At 38.6% G+C, this 21,149-nt stretch overlaps 2 protein-coding genes across 11 annotated transcripts in view; one reads left to right on the top strand and one right to left on the bottom strand.

The window, feature by feature from the left end:
- nbeab (neurobeachin b) overlaps positions 1–3,372 on the top strand; it is a 206,506-nt gene extending 203,134 nt beyond the window's left edge. For all 8 annotated transcript variants that reach the window (XM_044354827.1, XM_044354830.1, XM_044354825.1 and 5 more), the window contains one exon: positions 210–3,372. In XM_044354827.1, coding sequence (XP_044210762.1) covers positions 210–300 — 91 coding nt within the window. In that variant the 3' untranslated portion in view covers positions 301–3,372. The remainder of the gene's footprint in view (positions 1–209) is intronic.
- LOC122984407 (serine/threonine-protein kinase DCLK1-like) lies at positions 3,260–21,116 on the bottom strand. Of its 3 annotated transcripts, none has more exons than XM_044354844.1 (16): positions 21,002–21,116; positions 20,242–20,624; positions 19,719–20,065; positions 11,768–11,867; positions 10,955–11,071; positions 10,293–10,387; positions 9,275–9,362; positions 9,011–9,180; positions 8,460–8,579; positions 8,055–8,201; positions 7,472–7,605; positions 7,232–7,309; positions 6,815–6,911; positions 6,594–6,674; positions 6,340–6,453; positions 3,260–4,830 (listed from the first exon to the last, which is right to left on the bottom strand). In XM_044354844.1, the coding sequence occupies exons 2-16, from the start codon at positions 20,600–20,602 to the stop codon at positions 4,684–4,686; spliced, it is 2,196 nt and encodes a 731-aa protein (XP_044210779.1). In that variant the 5' UTR covers positions 20,603–20,624; positions 21,002–21,116; the 3' UTR covers positions 3,260–4,683. The 3 variants fall into 3 exon arrangements, with proteins under 3 accessions (XP_044210779.1, XP_044210780.1, XP_044210781.1); XM_044354845.1 differs by having other exon boundaries at positions 6,815–6,908; XM_044354846.1 differs by lacking the exon at positions 3,260–4,830 and adding an exon at positions 5,143–5,496.
- Between the last annotated feature and the right edge of the window lie 33 nt (positions 21,117–21,149).

The following is a 21,149-nucleotide window of genomic DNA, read 5'->3' as shown; positions in this document are numbered from 1 at the left end:
ATAATCTTTTAACACTGAACACATTTAATACATGTTGCTTCCTTACTCATAGAAACACACTGTTTGAAATAGAATCAATTATAAAATGTTTTTTTAAAGCCATGAGAATAAATGTATAGATTAATTGTAGTTTTCTATTTTCCCAACTCTATATGTTTTTCGTCTCATGGGATTTGATGATCTTTTTTTGTGGTTTTGTTGCTCTTCAGGACTCTGATTACAGGCATGGCCTCTGGAAGTATCGTAGCATTTAACATAGATTTCAACCGGTGGCACTACGAGCATCAAAACCGGTATTGAGGAGGGTAAAAGGCAGATCCGCCCAGCAGAAGGCAAGTGTTGAGGGTAAGAGGGACACCTATCAACCAGCGACCGCACTGTGCTGCAGAAGCTCCACCGAGCATGGAGGAAATCCAGCGTACTGGAGATCAGCAGCACGGTGAAGCTAATAAAGAACTAAGTGTGTTTACATGTGTGTCATCTGGCCTCTGAGGCAAAATCGTTGCCATTTGTCTGTTGCTGAACAATCGGGACACTTTTTTCTGTTGGTTTTCATGTCTTACCTGAGCAACAGCTGAAGCATTTTCCCCAACCGAGTCGAGCAGATGCGTTGTTCTGGTCAAGGTGAGTGAGATCAACTCAAGTCAACACAATTCAACGGTTAAGTTAATAAAACATACCCAATGCAAGCCTTTAAGTTCCTGTTTCAAACTGTGAAAATGCAAAACAAAATAACTCCTGTGTTAGGAACATTTATACAACATTTGTATGGCAGATACATATCTCACTTGGAACACTTTTCTAGAAAAAAAAAAAAAAAGGAAAACCTGTGTATATATGAACAGTGTAAAGTGTTTCTTCCCTGTAAAGGCTGAGAGATCTAAATGCTGTTAGATTAGCCACCATGTTGACAACATTTCCATCATGTGAGCCATGTATAAATGTTCAAAATGTCTGCAATGCACTTCAGATATTAGTTGGTTAGTATTACATGTATATGGCCATTGTTTGCTCATTGTTATCAACAGTGGTCAGATGTATGTATATGTGACAAAAAGACAAAATGTTTGCCGTTACTTTGTTGTGTTTGTGTCTATATGGAAGAAGAGTCAAATTCAGTGTGAGCTTTGTCCTTTGTGAAATATTTGTTTTTGATCATGATGTCAGCAAAAAGGATAATTGTGATATTTCTGTATTTATTTGAAATCGAGGACTATTTTGTTTATGAACGGCGAGTTATTCTTGTCTGTAAGATTTTAAAATGATTTAAATACTTCATTCAGTGCAACAATTACCAACATTTTTTTTTTGGTTTTGCTCCAAAAACACATCCAGAGGATTAAATATCACATTTGTTGAATAGTATCTCATGACAGATAAGGTGTTTGTGTATGTGGTAGAGCTGTTGAGACATTTTGTAAAAGGAAGTGTCATTTCTTAAGACATTCTGCAGACATTAATACTGTTACTTGTGCATCTAAGTTTTTCATTTTTTTTTTGCCTATTTTTGCACAAAATGTTTGCTTGTTCATTGTTAATCTGAATTCATGAACACCATGCACTGGTAAGCAATATTATTACTTGGTTACTTAAACGGTCTAAGGAAGGCTTTCAGTTGTGTGACAAAATAAAAAAAATATCTAATTAACAACAGAATAATGTTCCAAAAATGACTATGGACTATTTTTGGTGATATGAAAGCGATTGTGTGCATTAAAATTACAGAAATGAGAAGTGGGTCGCTGTGAGATGACAATTTAAAACAAAATATGCAACAAAATAGATTTTGAGTTTGCACCCTGATTTTGTAGCGGTTCCACAAGACACCACTTTACCCAAAACTGAGGTTTTGCATGCTACGAGCTACTGTAGACATTAGTCTCACTTTGATTTACTGTGAAATCATTTTTATTAGAGAATTTAAGTTTGCTTGAAAAAACTAATTTTGTTAATAAATTCTTAGCATTTTGGTTTCATGTAATATATTTTAAGATATTATGATTTATATCATTTTAATTGTATTGCCAGTTGTTTTTGCATTATGTTTCGGAAGAGGTAGAATATGTTTCAAGCTTGTGCCATAATGTTAAAATCAATAACTGTAAATTCAACTGCTTTCATTTTTTTTGTTGTGTTTTTAATAAAACTGAATCTACCAGTGTCAGGATATTTATTGTTGTGTAGGGGAGCGAGTCTCAAAACATTCATGCATGTATTAATGCATCTTTTAATAAAGTATGTGTAAATATACAGCACCACTCAAAAGTTTGGACACACCTTCCCATTCACTTGTATGAAAAAGTGACTGGTGACTTTTGACTGGTACTGTATGTTGGTAAATGAGTAACTGAAGGAAGAATTTTATTGAAAATCTTATAAACTTATGTTTGGTTTTACTGCCATCTGCTGTCTGGATTTGTTGCAGTCAACCCATCTGCAGCAGGCTGTCCTTCACACACAGCTGCCTACTGACTCATGAAGATAAGTCGCTGACTCACAAAGTAATTAAATTCTTTTTATTCCCGATTTTGGTACATTGTTGTTAAGTTTGCTTTTTAACCATAATAGATTTTTCTTGTGAATTGAAAAGAACTCTTACTGTTTTGTTCTCATTCAGATTGTTTTATAACATCCTTACATTAATGGACTATGGATGGACATAATACAGAATTCACATTCCCTATTTGCTTCCACATAATATTGACATTCCCAGTTGTCTGAGTGCCATTTTTTTTTTCAAACTGTATATAAACATTACATGTTTTTCAGATGATGAAAAACAGATACAGTATTGAGGAAGCTAACACATTCCCAAAAAGTCAAAATCACAACCTGCTTTTCCTTGTGCTTTTTGGTTTGCTCCCTTTCAGTCGAAACTTAAGAGCCCTTTTTCAACAAAGTCAGGGTTGTGATGTTACATTTCTTTTAAAATACGTATATACAAGTCTTAACTTGGCAATGGTATGACTATAGTGTGCCTTAACTGAACTGCATTCACCAAGACAGCACGTACAATGACAACAGAAATGGTTTCATATCTGACAGGTGTATATTGAACAGTAAAAGACCAGAACAACTAATTTAGGATGCATATTAGCACACATGCAGGGTACAGTCTCTGAAGAAGAGAAGAGGACATTTATATCCATGAATATCTGGTCTATAGTGAACCATGTATGAAGTGGTCAGAAGACATACAGTACCATACAGTCCAGAGAGCTAGACTTAATCATGTTGTTTGATCTGAGTATTTAAAAAAAAAAAAAGTCCGACAAGTATTGATTGAATGAACAAATATTCAGATAATGGATTTTCCTGGAAGCACTTTGCTGTATTTACCAACATTTAACTTGTTTCTTATTTCAGTGTGTGGAAAAAAAAAAAGCTAATTACCTCCCTCTGACAGAGAAGTGTGTCAGTTGGCTGTCAATAATATTCTGGCAACAGATCCATTCTCACTCATTCCAGCATTGCGTTGGGCAGATTTGATACTGTGCTCGATGGGCGGTACACCTAATTGCACTTAAATCCATACGTGCCAAGGCAAGGCTTTTAACATGCACTTACTACCAACTACATTGCACTGACATTCATCTGTACCACCACCGAATTACCAAGCCCACACTCACAGACATGTACGGTAACAAAACTGTTTCACTAATCATCCTCAAGCAAACAGGTTAGCTGGGCCATCAACAGTCAAACTTTAGCAACCTCGATCATCGTCACGAGGTGAGCTACTGGGTGGCAGGACAATATCTGAAGAGTTCATTTGCAAAAACACATAAAAGCCATTCTTATGAACAGGTGTTTGTTCATTTTAATAATGGCTTTTATCTGTTTTTGCAAATGAACTCTTCATTTGTCCTACACAAACAAACAAACAAACAAACAATCTGCTCAGTACATCTAATGCTTATGTTAACAATATAGCAGCATGTCTTTTCAGTTTTTATAAAGTCCTCTTAAACGGTGGGTTTAAGATTTATGCACCAGAACCTCAAGTACCACAGCACAGGGTAATCTAGATGTCAAATAGTATAAACAAGTGACTGTTACTGTTAAGTATTGTCTTGAGTGATCTGTTGTTACATGAAAATTACTTTCCAAAAGAGCGTTTAAATCAGTATGATAAGTCATATGTACTGAACTCGTCATATCACAAAAATCAGGTAATTTAATATATAGAAGCTTAGGTTTCAATGTTCTGCATTTACCCTTTCCACTAAAAAGCTAAGTGCTTCATGAAGCAGGTTGGCTTTCCTGCAGTATACAATATTACCAGTAGAGGGCTCTACAGTACTACAATGGACCAGTGCTTGCTGTGTAGAAATAAGGCTTTAACAGTTTGGCTTTTTTTGTTGTTTTTTTTAAGAAAGGGAAGGGAAAAGATATTTTAAAATGTTGCATGCTTATAAGGTGTATTCTGAGATCCAGAGAAACTAACTTGTCCCTCTGATCAATGTAGTCTGTAACTAAAATAAAAGTATTACGACGGAAAAAATAAAATGAGTACAGGCAGTCTGAACGTCCAAGTCAGCAGACTGAACAAAGTGTTGTCTTTCCGTTTTGCGCTCCACCCTCTCAGACGTTTCCCCTGGTGGGGTGGATGGTGCTGTGGCCTCAGGCAGGAAGCGAGAACGGAGGGGTGGGTGAACGGACAGTGTCGGCCGAACTTAAGGATTAGTCCTCAGACTCACTGGGGGAGAGGCTGGGGTTGACACTGTGGGAGGCGCCGGCACCGACACTGTGTGGGAGGTGGTGAGCGGGCTTCACATCATGGTGGCGTCTTCGTCGGAAAATTTGCTTCTCCTTATCAAGTGGGGTGGTCTGAGAGAGGGTGAAACAGCAGCAACCATTAGGTTGATGAGGTAGATGAGGAGTGGTATCATCTAGAATTGACCAGAGTGCCTCAGTGGTGGTTGAGTTAAGCCAATGTGGGCATGCAGTTGTATTTGAAAAGCTGCATTTGTCTCACTACTTGTCCACTCAGAATATAATTTCATCTTGTGACACAGCAAACTAGCGCAACACACAACAAAACCAGTAAAAGCAACAGGAGGTAATATGGTCTGCCTGCGTCAGGTGTGTGACATCTTTACATCAGTGACAGCACTTCTTATAAAGAAACAAAAGTGCAATCAGACCTGGGTTGCTTAATACGAAACATGCACTCAAATGCAGTTAGCATTACGGATGCATAACTTTCTATGCAGAATAAGTAAATAGCACAGTGAACTGCACACCAGGTAGCCTTGGTGAGATGAAGTCATTTGATCAAGTGATGAAGCTGATGAAGTAAAGAAGGGCGAGGCATGAGAAAAGCTCCATTTATTGGCAATGGGTCAAACCCTTTAGGGGATGAGCAATGGAGACTGCCAGCACATTGCCATGGAAGCACTTCATATATTAGTGCTACGCTGCACCGTACCTTATCCAGTACAATCCTGGATGCTGGTAGTGGTCCAAAGACCCTGACCTCTGGATGGTAAAGTCCTGGTCAAGTTGAGCAGAGAGAGACGAGCGCAACTCAGTGGATCACCTTGAACTTAAAGCATCACTGACCTGATTAGCATTAAACTATAAACTTTAGTTTCAACTGCTGCGATGGGAAGGAAAAAACTGGTAGAAATGTCATATCACTGTCAACTGACATTCTGTTAACTCAGAAATATTCCAATTTTGCAACTGACAACTGAGTTCATGGCTTACCTGTAAAATAAATAAGTATAAATATTAAATAAATAAGGCCAGATATGAGAAATGTAGAGGAATGCAATAGATTTTTCCCCATCAATAGCAGGTAGTAAAATAGCAAAATAGGTTATTTGCCTTCCTGCCAAGTTCACAAATCCAACTCAGCTCTGAAACTGTTCAAGAAATCATGTCTACCGAAACCTAGCAAATCTTATTTTTAAGTTCTCCTGACAATAGTGCTGACAGTCCATCTAAAAGAAGGATGAGAGCCAGAGCACACACGGGAGGACCTGGCAGCAAGAAGCAGATGGATGGTATGCAGAATAAAGTGGAAAAGAGACTTTTTTTCATGAACTACAAAAATAATGTGTAATGGATTCATTTGCTTCAGGGCAATAGCAGGCAGTGCTGTCTTCAACTTAAAATTTAATTTTAATGACATCCAAAGCATAAAGATGAGAAGCTTCTGCACGTCTAAGGAATTAAGCAGTTGGTGCATATTGTGGTTCAAAACTTAAAAGTGCAAGTATTTTTAATTTTGCATCATTGCTGGAGCGCATTTACAAAAACAAAAAAGCACAGCTAGAATGTAATCTATCGCATGCACTGTTAGTGTGTGGAGGGGTGCAGATCAGTCCTTACTGTAATAACTGACACTCCTGCTGTGGTGATGTTGAGTTTGGGCCCTGTGTTGAAGTGCTTCTTGATCTTCCCAGCCACAGGCAGCTGGTGCTGGTTCTCTGACACACCTTCATCCTGAAAAAACACACATACACACAACAAAGCTTCAGCAACTCTACCTGTTGTATCACACTGCATACTCTGTGATGGAAGTACTTCTATGAGCGCAGAAGATGATTCTGGTGAAAGGCTTGATTTCATAATCCTGAACTTACATTGACCCAGGGATGATCGAGCACCTGTACAGCTGTGTACCTCTGATCCACCTCTATCTGCAGCATCCCGGTGATCAGAGCCTAAAGAGAAACATATTAGCCATGAATATCCGGTAAAATACTGCAGCCTGAGACACCACAGCAACAGATCACTGACAGATTCTAGTGTTTCACGTGGAGCGTAGAGACAGCAGATGAAAAGACTACTTTCAGACACAAACCTTGGCTGTGTCAGACACATTGTCCCAGTATGGTGCTGGGAAATCAAGCTGGCCCCTCAAAATCTGCTCAAAGAGAACCTCCTGATCTTCACCACTGCTGTAGAAATTAAAACCAACAATCATTCAAAATCTTCTACAAAGATTGAAGATGAAACACAGTCTATACAAATAAATCTCTCTATAAAAAAAAAAAGAGCAATACAGGTAATTCATATTATCAAGCAATAAGAGAAAAGATCACAAGAGGCCGCTGCACAAAGTGTGGACAGTAAAGAAGGAAGAACATGAGAGAAATTACTGAACCAAAGAGGAATAACAATAGATGCAACCAAGGCTTCTTTAATGGATGGAAGTATTTATTTGGTGCCAAATGTTCTTAAAGACTCAAAATAAACCTCCAGATACAGGAGCACATACCCACGGAAAGGAGGAAAGCCACACAGCAGTATGTAAGTGATGATACCAGCTGCCCAAATATCTACTTTGAGGCCATATCTGTAAATGTAATGGAAGATGACAGTTACTGTATCAGAGAGACAAAAGACATCTGCAAGAATCACTGTTAACTTTTGTTTGGGATAATGATACATTTTCTAACTTTTCCTCCGAAGCTATGTCCTAATCATCATGCCTCCATTGTAAACCCCTCTGACTCACCCCTTCTCAGTAACGATCTCTGGTGCTACATAGGTGGGAGTGCCACACACAGTATAGAGGGGCCCATTGACGACGGTAGCCAAGCCGAAGTCCCCTAGCTTCAGAGATTTACTACCATCATGGTGCTCGTATACCTGTGTAACACATCCAATAAGGGGAAATAAGAAACCTTGGGTGATACGGTCACCAATTATTATACATCACTGTAGTAAAGCTTCCATTAATGAGCACTATGTGGCAGTAAAATTAGCCAACGGTTGCAATGCAGAAACTTTACAGGGTTGAAAAAAATACAGACTACATCTATCTACATTACAGTAAAAACAGACTTTTGTTCATCTGGAGACATTTTGAAATGAACAATATGAGCAAAGTAGAGGCCCTATAACTTAAAATTCTGTGATAAAGGGAAAATCACATCTTGTTATACGCTATTTTTTTCGTTTAGACTAACTAATTCATCCCTTACTGTTTTAATCAATATATTCATTCAATTGAGAACAATAATACTGACAGAAACTTTGAGTTTAAACGATGTCATGGCATCACTGCCAGTACAGAAGCTTTATAAAGTCATACTCACCAACAGGTTTTCTGGTTTTATGTCTCTGTGGACAATATTGAGACTGTGCAGGTACTTGATGGCGCTTGCCAGATTGAACAGCATACAGCTGGCATCCCGCTCTGTGTATTTGTTGGAAGAGGTGATGGCATCAAAGAGGTCACCGCCCTGCAGAAAGAATCATATGGATGCGCAAGTTGCCAGTTTTGCAGGTGATGCAGGTGAGAGGTTTTAGATCCATTACGAGGTACTGAGTATCCATTTTTTTGTAGATTAATAACAATTAAACAAATCAGATGTCTAGTAAAAGGGAATGTGGATAAAACAAAACTAAATGCTCAAGCAATATGTCAAAATGGGCCCTGACATGCCACTGTGACATCTAATGTTGACATCTCTTTGTAAGAGTTAATAAATGTGTCGTACCTTAACCAGCTCCATTACGAGATAGAGATCACTGTAGGTGTCCATTTCCTCAATTAAAAGTACGATGTTGGGATGTTTCACACGTCGAAGGATTGACACCTCACTCTGGATCATGTGCTCCTGCGTGCATGACACAGGAAATTTAATCAAGGGAAAAATCTATAAATACTGAATAAGTTATGAACATACAGTAATTATCAGTGGAGCTTCCTTTTCAGTCATTTCAGAGAAAATATCAAACAAACTAGTTTCAGAAACAATCAGTCATCTTGAATGACAGTTGATATAATTGTGAAACTCCTTAATACATAATAGCCATGTACATATGATCGTGTTATTTAAATAAGAGGAGAAAAATATCTAGACCCAAGATTTTAGGTCTGGAAGAGATAGCGCCATCTTCTGACCAATACAGAAATTAAAGAAACTGATGAGGCATCAAAATGAAGAAAAGTCCAAAATTATATACCAAAAAGAATCTCCATGACAATGAATTAGCCAAAACTTGGAGGTATAATAATTAAAGTCAGCAGATGCAGAGACAGGCTCACCTTTCCTCTGCATTTATCTTTGCTAATGATTTTCAGAGCATACTCTCTTCCAGTGGATCTCTCCATACACTCTCGGACCACAGCAAAGTTTCCGTCCCCTAAAGTCCTCCCCACTTTGTACCTCTCTGCTATGGAGGCAGGGACTGATGGGTACTCATCCATGGGCTCAGCTGTAGAGTGAAACAATAGATTATAAACAGTATTAAATACATGACTTGCAGACAGTGTTTTTTCAGTGGGTTTATGTCTGATGCAATGTCTTACCTTCACTGCCAAGCCCATCTCCTTCATCCATTGAGCTGCAAACCTTGGTAGAGGCTAAAGAGAGTGAAGAGCCACTGTGCTGAGATCCCTGGAAAAAAAAAAGGGACAACCATGGAGTGACAACAAAAGACACCCTGATAAACTTGTCTTACACAAACTTCAGAGAAGGCAAAGCTTGTAAAAATGTGATTACAGCCAGCTTACACAAAGCCTATTTGTTCCACTCTGCCAGCCTAGAGTATGCACTTTGAGAATAGACAGAAAGAAATCAAGCGTGGTGAAACGTAACACCAACCTTTTCACCAAGATAAAGACTGGCATGAAGTCCGAAAAGGGATTGAGAGAAAATATCATCTTCTGCCACAGCCACAATGCTAACCCCAGCCAGCCTTATGATTAATTAATGATGGTATCACTGATAATTGGATTTGGCTCAAGAGTTGACTGTGCTATGCAGTCTCACAACGTTGTTGTCCTTCACAGATCTAAGATAATCACAGTGAAAATGTGCTGCAGTACAGATAATGTTTCATCCAAAAGAAGAAGCTTCATGATACATGTACGAACACAGCACTGTGCAGATGGAGGCACATGAGGTGTGGCTTTTTTTGTCCTGAACTCAGAAACATGTATCAAAGTTTATATTTACATCAATGTACGCAGACTTATGATCACCTATACCATCAGTGTTTTCAGTCTCATTACTGCTAAACAAAAACAAACAGTAAGCTCAATGGTGTAAATATCAGTGGTGGCTAACACATTTTCTAGGCAATATTCTGATGAGAAATCAATCAAACTTATTCCCATCAATTAACTACAAGGTTTCTTTTAATTTGATGTTACCACAATACTTTAAAGCTTATTCATTGATGAAAGGGATTGTTACATGTCTTAACTAAGCCTCTCTGGTATAATAAATGGCATCATTTAAAATAAATATTGTATATAATATAAATCTCTCTCTTTATAAATCTAACTTTATTAGCTTATTTAAAATAACATCCATTTTCATTACCTGACGTCTACGGAGGCTAGCTGGACTGGTTGGAGAGGGACTTGGAGATTTTCCAGATCGAGGGGTGGACAGCTGACTGCCTGCAGTCCCATTAGCTGTAGGCACAGCAGAAATGGAGACAAAACATTAGCAAAATGATTAAATAATGTAGAGGCCTTTTTAAAAGGGGCATGTATATAGAAATAATCCTATGAGAACAATGTTTGAAACTTTAGAGCAATAAATTTACCTTTTGTTTGTTTCTTTGTGTCAAGATATAATATTGCACATTAACTGTATACAGTATACACCTTTTACTAATATTCATAGTGTACTTTTTTGCAGTTAGTAAATAAGAAAACATACAACATGGTTTTATACTAGCAGGAAATTATGCAATACATGCATCAAGTGTTCCTGCAGCTGTTTCACTACTATCCACAATACTTTCAATTTTGTCCAGCTGTGAGTAAATCCTTCATTTCCTCTGCATTACATTGTGGGAGAATAGTGACCATTGACAACACACTCAAATCAAGAGCTTTTTTTAGTATGTATTCCAACTGTTTTGCAGTATACTTAATTTTGCCACTTTTCCACAGTGAACACACTACATACTCTAAACCTGCTTAGAATTAGTGTGTAATATGGATTTGGGAAACATGAAACAGTTAAAGTCTCACCTGAACCAGTGGATGAGGGGGACTTGCTTCTGCGGGACATCCCACCACTTCTTGGGGAAGAGCGACCCTGCAAGGAGGGGAGCCGTCCATACGACGCAGACTTTGCCACCCTGCATTCTATAGATGAAGGGGGAAAAAAACGATAATACTAGGCTACCTAAATTTTACCTTTATCCATCTCCTAGAAAGGCAAAGAGCAATGCTTCTATGGAGCTCCAACTACTAGCAGCTACAAAAGCTTTATCAGTATGACATCAGTAATAGGGACTAATTTCTGTCAGGTACATCAGACTAAACCACAGCGCTACAAACATAATACACAGTTCAGTCCAACTGCAAGCACAAAACTGTGCTTAAGCTGTAACAGCACTCCATCGAGCTTTCATAATTTCTACCAGAAGGTCTTTATTAAATGTTTGCCAATTTCATTCACAGTGTTTGGTGTGACACCTCCCCGATTTTTGATAAAGTCTTGCCCACGCATATAAAACACAAATTTAGTGAAATGAGGTGGCAGCATATTCTCTACATCACCTCATAAGGTAGACTAGCAGTACTTCTAATGGTATGAGGAATAACAGTATGAGGAGGAACAGAATAGATGAGAATAGATGTACAAGTAAAAACAAGTACAACAGTAATAGTTTCACTGTTTGGCACATCCAGTATTTACTTGGGTTGTGGGTTATTGGGGACAGGTTAATAAAAAGCTATTTGAAGTACAACAACACATAACCTGAGGGTGTTCGTGCTATGCTCTTCCCACTGAGCGATGTAAGTCATAAGTCTTTTTATAATTTAAAGTACACTTACCACTTTCATCCAAATTGAAGTCATCTTGATAACGGAACTTCTCAGGGCCACAAGCGATGAATATATCGTCATCTCCAAAAAAGTCCTGAAGGCAGGTGATCTGGTAAAAATAGAAATGTTTCTGTGAAACAACTAGAGATTTGATCAATCAGTCAAGTTTTACATAATTACATAGTTTTATATGCAATGTGCACTCTCTCCAGTGATACATGTTAATTCCAAAGACAGTCGTGTTGTCTTGAATTACCTGACACACCAAGAAAAATCTAGAAAGCATCATAAGCATTGCTATCGTTTTTCAATCAGTGCACAGACCCGCACACTGACACTGTCTGCTGCTGCACTCCCGAGCCAGTTTGGACCACTTCCAAACTTTAATGGAGCATCTTGGGAAGAGATTCAGTAACAATGCTGTTAAATTGACGACAGCAACCAACACCCATAGAAACACCTCAGAGGACTGTATAGTTTTCAGACAGCATACTAAGATGGCAATGTCATGTACATAAAATATATTGAATGAAATGACTGTTCAATACATTCACAGTGATCTCTGAATAAATATTTACCATTAGCAAATGTATCGTGCTTCTACCTATGATTATGATGCAAAAACGGCTTATTACATATATACATTAATTAAAAACAGACCATAAACTATGATTTTCTAATATCAGTTTAAACTGGGAATTGCATAACCATATACAGTTTTACTGTATTACACACGTGTATATTCAGAGGCTACAGTACAATTTTCAGCAAATGTCTAAAGTCAAAGTTCGAACAGGTCCATGCAAAAACACCATAAACATCACAATGACCTTCAGCACAATGAACTTCAGCCTTTGTTACGTTATGAACAAATGACCATTTGAACCTTTGCCTACCATGATTTGTCATATTCAGTAAAAAACACTTCTCAAATCTAATTATACAAATGTATGGATGTAAAGAGCTACATTTCAAACATTTTCAGCTCGTCTCAGTGTCCAGGTGAGAAAACAATGCTACTGGCTTCAAGATATGAGGTTGCAGTTGAGCAGATACACTGTAATTGCATATTCAAAGTGGCCAAAGTACATGGGGAAAATTAATGTTACGATGTGTGCAGCATATGAATAATGGAATTAATAATTTTTTTCCACCGGTATATCAGCCTGGCTGCAGATGAAAATGTCTCTAGGGTGACCACTAAGCAAAGAAAATCTCATTTTAAACCTGTTGGATTTCATGCAGTACAGTCTGTGACAAATGCAGTCTGCCTGTCATTAAATTGTTTCCATTCCTGGTGGGAGATTAAGTTAATTGACCTCTATTGTCCTGCACTATTCAGTATAAAATCATGTTAAAACATGTCTTTAACAGTCATCCATTCAGGGAGCCAATCATATTAAGACACAATGAGGATAATTCTTCAAGTGGAAGCATTTTCATAATTTACTAGATCTTTGAGTTAAAATCTGATGTGTGATGGCATAAATAATCCACAAACTAAACCTAAAATCTATTAAAAAAAATAAAATAATCGTAAAATAAACTGAAAAGTATACAACTATAACTTGTTATATGGTTGGCAGTGATGCTTAAGAACAGTCACTACCTATGCTTTGATCTCAGATGAAAAGAAATGTAAATGATAATCGTTTTCTACGAAGAGGAAATATATGACTGAGTTGATGCATCTGCTGCTGTCATTAACAGAAGCCCATCTCAGCGGATGCAGCGTCATAAATAAATGAAGATGCTGATGGAGTCCTGACCTTCTACTCAAAAGGGTTATTGATGTACTTAACTACAGCAGTGTGCCAGAGAAGGTAGAGCTCGTTTTCATTTCCTCTCAGAAGGACTCAGCAAAACCTCTAAACGAAATGTGATGCCATATTGATATTAGTTATTAAGTGCTTTTTTTTTTTTTAAATCTTGAATTACGGCATCCTCGGTGCTCATAACTAACAACTGTAGTAAACAAATGTTTTTTACGATGTAGTTAAGGACAACAAGGTTAATACTGAAATCTGAAAATAAAATCTGATGAGAAATATAAACACAGCTAATTGCAAACATCCGTATGTACAGTACATACATTATTAATGTTCTCATTAAGCATGGAAAGTTCACCAGGAGTCAAATACGATAACTCAAGCGCTGAACAAAGTAGGCCAGACAAGAAAGCCACCACAATCTGTCCACCACACTGTCCTCTAACCATATATTAAATGTCATTATATCATCCGTCTTAGTTACGGTACAATATGCCAATATCCTGGTTCCTGTTGTATAAATCTTTGATTTTAGAGAAAATGTACCAGTAAATTTGAGAATTACCATTATATTCACATACAGTAAAAAAGAATATAAATAAAAAAGGAAAATATCGTATCAATCATTTGCCAAAAATGAAATGTTGGATTATCCACTAAACAAAAAGGGATTGGTTTATCAGTAACCTGCAGCAAGAGCCCCTCCTCTAACAACCAAAGGTCATTCAGCCATGACATCTTAAAATAAACATTGAGCACTGACAAAAGGGCTTAATATGGCCCCCACTCTGACGGCCCCTGCCCCCCACCCCTCCTCCAAAAAAAGAGTGCGAGATCCCAAAGGGAGGAGAGCTGCACAGTCGTTGCCAAGGAGACCAGGCAGAATCCCGGCTGAGTTTGGAACGATGAGAGGGACACGGCTACTTTAAGATCCACTGTCAGTTTCTATCTGGAGCACTGAGCGGTACAAACCGCAGACAACAGAACAATGTCACCATCAGTCTGGAGAAGACAGAATAATGCAGAACACCTTGTAAGTACGACGTTGTGGGATCAAATCAGGCTTAAGACCTTTGTTGAATGTCACTCCCAATCTTTCTCTTAAGAACCGCCAAATACAAACAAAACAAAAAAAAAGCCCTTATAGACGATAAGTAAATCTAATGAGTAGTAAGGATCATGGCAACAGGCTTTGATGGTAGACGATTGCCACTAAGGGGTAAAAGCCATTAAGAGACATCTAATCAATTAACAATGTCCAACTTAAGGGTGACAAAACATGCTTCATCTAGAAAAAAAAAAGAAAAAAGGTCTTTCTTGAGCCAAACAGAGCTCACTGATATCATTAGAGCCACTCCCCATTTTCAGATTTGACATCAGCGGTGTTACATTTGTTCATCTTAAATTCTAGGAAATAAGAAACCTCATACTTTTACATTTTACAGCATAACTAGGGCAATCATGAATGTGCTGCTTTATATTGATCACATATGTCTGCTGGCTCAGTGACACAGCAGCTCCATCAGGCCTACCCTCCCCCTAACACACACACACACACACACACACACACACACACACACACACACACACACACCTCTTGCAGTCCTGGAGCATTCTGTGCAAATATTGATCGTCAGGGTTTTATCTGTGATTTCCGCGAGCACAAGCGTTGCTCCTGAAATTCAGACCAAAGGAAACACAATAGGAGGTATGCAAGTTATAGAAGGTAATCAATCTGAGCCATGTAAATTACCTTAAATTACTCAAAAGACACACAATCTGGTAATAAAATGTTCCACCAACGGACAGGTGGAGCTCTCCAGGGTGCTGAATCTCCCCTTTGAAGTGAGAGACACAGCAGCCACTTGCTCAGCACGACAGGGAGAAACATGACTCATCTTCACATCTAATTTTGAATTGGGTCTACTGCATTTTGCATGAGTAGCCCTTACATACAGTCTGAGAACATACTTTAATGTTTTTACATGGTTTTCAGGAATGTAGGGTCAATTATTTGCTGCAGTCTGTTTATCCACCCTCTATGGTATGTACTCACATGTCCTGTAAAAAGAGCAAAGGATGTAAACAGAATATCCACAGAAAGAAATAAAAAACATGATCAGTGTGAACCTGACATCTAGGATTCAAATTTGATCTGCTACACAAAAAGTTTTGACACACTCAGTCAAGTGAATGGGAATGTGTGTCCAAACTTTTGACTGGTATTGTAACTGAAGACAGATATGAGAAACTGCAGTCTTAGAAAGTGCTGGTCAGCACTATGCATTGATGTTTAGCTCCATAAAAGACACATTTGCGACCAAAGTAGACATTTAAACTCATTTACAGAAGCTCACACGTTTCAAGCACTCTGTCCTTGTCAATGAGTTTCTATATTTAGCCCTTAGTAGTTCTAGCAATGTCTGATTTTCCACAGCAAAAAGACCATTTCCAAGTCATTTTCTGAAAAGGATTGCTCAGTGATAACATGGGAGAAGTGTGCCATTTCATATAAGGAAGCATTTTAGAATATTTATTCATTTATAATCATGTTAAATCACCAAGAGATGTTTAGGAAGTATGCCTAAACTGTTAAATTTAATATTTTGCTTTATCATCATTAACTGAAACTGTATAGCATTATCTTAAAGTAATGCAGACCCTATATATCCTTTAAACCTTTGCTCACAGTACTTATTTGACATGCTGTAAAATTAGAATACTGCAGAAAGTGTAGTAAAACCACAACTCCCACTTTAACTGAAAGCATAATTACAAGCTTCTTAGAACAAAATGAGGATAAGAGAGAAAAATTCTTCTATATACCAAATGCAGTGGGACACTGAGCAGGCGACTGCTCTGTGATTAATAGCCAAGTCACAGCAGTAGGTGAGAGGAAAGCCAGACAGCCTTCCTATCTTTTATCCTTCCTTCTCCCCTTTAGTTACAGTGAGAGGTTTCAAATAGCCAGAACTTATAATTATACATTCCATCAGCAGGACAGAACTAACAAATATTTTAATCATATGTTTCTACATTAAAAAGTGTTTATTTTCTTAAGAATAGTACCCACTAAGATAGGCAATTAGTCTCTCTATTTTGAACACCCACTTAAATTTAATGTCACTGAGCTGCAGGAGAACGACATTTGATCATTTTAAACTACTTTGTGAAACAACTGATTTCCTAAGAAGGCAAATAGCCACATGCAGCTACGCATCATGCAGAAATGACGTCTATGGTATGAGACCAAGAGATTCATTGTGTGCACACACAGGAGATGGCAGAGTCAAGGTCAAATTGAAGAAATGAATGGAAAGCATAAGTTAGGTTCTGCTGCGTGACACTTAGAGCACCATAAATCAACTAACCACTTCAAATCTGAATCTGATTTCAAAACCATGAATGAACCATTTATCACATCTATTGAATAATTTTACCATGGAGAATAAAGCCTCTGCTTTCATGAATTGATGTCAAGCCAGGCGCTGTCCTCGAGTGGATGTTGACATCAATTTCAACAAGAAGCATTGACTCTAACACAGAGAAGTTAGTGGTGTGCATAATACAATTACAGTGCAAAGCCATAGCCATTACAGTGGGGATTGGAATGCCATAGGCCAAGTCTCCTCAAACCTACTCAGTCATGCAAATACTCACTGCTCCATCCCACGCATAACAGCAGGATCACACCAGGCCATGGCATGCTCTATTGCCTAAAAAGACCTTGTCTGCAGGGCGTCTGTTTGTCTATCGCACTCTCTCTACCTTATGTTTGTACTACTTTCCCTGTGGATAATTCTATTTTTATCAGTCATCTGAGGCTCACAAAGTGCAGTCTAAGACCATTAACTTGGTTGTGTCCATTTGGCCAAGTTAATCCTGACTCTTGTGGCAGAACACCATTACAGAATGACTCAGCAGTATGGAGGAACAGCCAACAAGCAGAGCCACCTGCTACGCAGAGCCAAGAGTCCAAAATAAATATGAACAAATAAGAAATTAAAGAAATCTCCAGGCTGTTACTTCCATTGTACAACAGACAGGGGGATTAACGTGATTGACTGAGAATATCACCAGGGATCACACTATATTAATGCCTCTGTCCCAGGACCCAAAGTGCAAGCAGGTCATTTACCAAAGGGTAAACGTCCGTGAAAACAGGCCCTTTGTTGCCACCGGGTGCTCGTTTGGCCATCTGGAGTCACAACATGACAAAAAGCACAAAGAAGGGAAACTAGAGCACAGAACTGCACTGCCATGCACATAATACAACAGCTAATTAGGAAGGCATATATAGGACATTTAAAAAAAAAAAAAAAAATCAATTTGCATTTTCATGTCCAATTATACTTTATTACATATTATTCTAGGAAGCAAAGACAGTTTAGTAATGGATATGTGATTTGTTTGTTGGTGTGAAAAGCACCAACTGTTCCCTCTACACAACATTACAGAGCAGGTCCTATCCTGAGATTAGACTGTAGCTCTGCCATGTGCTCCATCTTGCCGCCATGTGTGTAATAAGGCTGACAGACCAAGCACTGCATCTATGAGCTCTCTCACACTACACCTACAGCCCTGACATCACTACTGCACCGCTCTGCCGCAGAGGCTGTTCCTTAGCAACCAGCTCAGGAAAGCATGTCACCATAGAAACCATCAGAGGAAAAAAAAAAAAAAAAAAAAAAACCTCATTATATTTTGTGATAAGGATACTAATAGAGAGTTGAGGTAAGTTTGTGAATAGGTTTAGTTAAAGAGCTGAATATTTAAGTGGGATGTTTTGTAACTTATTTTCTCAGTCGATTTTAAGTGCAGTTGCCTTCCGGTTTTGTCCATCCATATCAGCCCATAAAGCTGAACCCACATCTCTTGTAATTGCTATAATATCCGGAGGAATGTTAATTAATTAAATGGATGTGTACGATGTTTGTGTGAAATAAGACACTTGCACCGAGGATGATCACTACGGTATAATAATATTCATAATGGATATTGTACTGTGTTCTTTTCCATACCTGGGAGAAAAGAGAATGCAAGACAGATTCTTATCAGGGTGCAAAAAGTCACTGATCAGATTGCTCTCCTGGTTCTAACTCAGTAAGTGGATATCCATTTCATATTCCTACCAAACAGTAGCACGCTATTAAATGGAGTCCTAGAAACCTATTTCTCATAATAGATTTACCAAATATTCCCAGCTGTCTCTCCTTGGGAAAGGAAGCAATTCTCAAAGACATGACAAAGACATGTCTGAGGCAAAACTGTATTTCTTCTAAACCTCCAACATTCCCTAACTTTGCAAATCAAGTTGATCCCTTATTCTGTGTTGACTGCAAATGTGTGTTAAAGGTTGCCTTATGTACACTGTGCTGAGCTAATAAAACCGAACAGCAGAACAGCTGTCCTAACAGCCAAATCTGTATATGGGTAAAGCACTGAACCAAGGCATAAACAGATGCACAAAATGTAATGCTAGTCTCCTTTTGACTCTTTTCCAACAGTAGCATCCTTCCCTCTTCAGGGCAATTAATGTATCAATGGAGGAAAGATACATATGGGAACCAGTGGGACTCTCATAAGTGTATAGCACTTAAAAGGTCCTGCAAGAAAAAAACATGACATCAGCACCAAATGTACAAGGAGATCATCAACCAACTTCACTTGCAACTTGTGTGCCAAAAACTGTGCCCTGAACTGCATGGTGTGTAGTTTGCAAGTGGCAATAAGTGCGTTTAACGCTTCCATGTGACAAGAGCCTAGGGAGCACTGAAAATCATGCACAAACAGAGGATATACAAAAGATCTGTGAGACCAAAAGCAGATATGATTCCTTAATTGGTACACAGTTAACTACTACATTTTTTATACAGATACATCTCATGCTGTAACTATAAAGTTTAATTGTGAACCTCTGTTTAGCATTTAAATTTCTTAGACTTTCCTTGGCCCATTTCCCAAGTAAAAAGTTGTTGTCTACTTTAAAAAAAAAACAACAAATCACGAGTAAACTAATACCACACTACATATTCTATTTATCCCCTTACACTGAAAGCTTATTTGTTTTGTCTAAGACTTCCGTTGCCTGATTTGAATGTTGTCCAATTTGTATCCTACTGAGAAATGCTTGACCAGATACTGTATGCAGTTCACCAAATTACCACTATGAATGATAACTTAACACCTACCATCTTGCCGTCGACAGTATATATCCTTTTGACGATTCCAGAGTCCAGCATGATGGCGTCTGTGATGTCAGTCATGACTTGCTCAAAGGAGTGTGCAGTCTTCTTGTTGAGCAAGATCCGTACGGCCTTGCGAGGCTTTACTCCACTGCGGACAATGGTTACCAGTTTGGGTCTGATGAAGTCCTTGGTCTCCTTAGTTTCTGGGGCTCCAGCCTTGCCACTACCAAGGGAAGAAGGGTCACGGAGGGACACAGCAGTCTTAGCACCACCCGACCAGTTGGGATTTACATTTTTTGTGTAGTCCAGCTTCTTGTAGGGCTCTATGGATGCACAGACATAGCTTTCTCCTGCACAAATCAAGAAAGATTAACAGATTTCCCAATTAATCCGCAAATAATTGGTTACCTCTGCTCTACAGGACTGAGGAGGTCACGCATTTAGTTAAGATCTGCTTACATGATCTCATATCACAATGTAAGCACATTTTTGGGCAAACTTACAACCATTCAAGAAAATTGCTCACCTTCCACCAGCTGGTCCATACTGGTGATCTTAATCGTCCCATCAATGGAATATATGGTCCGCACCCCTTGGGGCAGGTTGACATTATCTGAGAGACTTCTTGTGAGGTCAGCCAGGAGTGCATCTAGAGACCTAAACCTCTCCTGAGAAATGGCATACAAAATCCCTTTGAAGTAGCGGTCCCCATTGCGGTAGAAACGAACCTTCTTGGCCTTCTTTTCTAAGCTCAGTGCTTGCAGTGTCCTGGTTCTGTACAGGCTGCAGTGAGCGCTATGAGTGGGACTGGGGAGCCCATTCCCTCTCGAGCCCCTTCGGGTGTATCTCTGAGCCTTGTCCCGCTCATCAAAGTGCTCCAGCTCCATGACCGTGCAATACTATGACACCCTGAATAATACAAGGAAAATTGCTATTTCAGTAAGATCTTTCACTTGAACTTACATACAGCATTAAATTAGAGCAATTAGGCTCTCTGTCAGTCTAGTTGCTTACATCCTTAAACAGCAAAGATACAAGCATTGATGCTGCTAGTGTACAGATTATGAAGTAACATGTCACACCCATTTCATGCTCCCCGGTTTGACTCAATGCAATATTTATAGCAATAAAATTCACATGCATTTGCGGTAGATAATACAACATCATAACTGCACAAGCCTGACCTTGGCTAAAGGGTAATAGGTAGATTAAATAATAAAACATAGCATATTGCAAGAAAATGGTGCAGAATATGAGTTTTCTTGTTATGGTGCAATTTCTCTTACCTTTGAGGTGAGGACAGATGCAATCAAACGTGTATCTGTAAGCGGAACTTATCTCAATGAATCATTTATTCATTTGATGCCTCATATGAACCATGCGTCCCTTTGTTGCCCCTGTGATGGTGCGTCTGCCTGTCTGCCGTGTGTCTAC

Source organism: Thunnus albacares, chromosome 6 (genome assembly GCF_914725855.1).
Source record: "Thunnus albacares chromosome 6, fThuAlb1.1, whole genome shotgun sequence".
Classification (NCBI taxonomy): Eukaryota; Metazoa; Chordata; class Actinopteri; order Scombriformes; family Scombridae; genus Thunnus; species Thunnus albacares.
This window is presented reverse-complemented; position numbering and strand designations above follow the sequence as displayed.

Coding starts and splice junctions, on each gene's coding strand:
- LOC122984407 (XM_044354844.1), bottom strand. CDS start 20,602: ATGGAGCTGGAGCACTTTGATGAGCGGGACAAGGCTCAGAGATACACC. Junction 11,868..19,718: donor ATACTGTCGACGGCAAGATG/GTAGGTGTTAAG, acceptor TATTTTTACCAG/ATCACCTGCCTTCAGGACTT. Junction 4,831..6,339: donor CAGGAGTGTCAGTTATTACA/GTAAGGACTGAT, acceptor ACCCTCTCTCAG/ACCACCCCACTTGATAAGGA.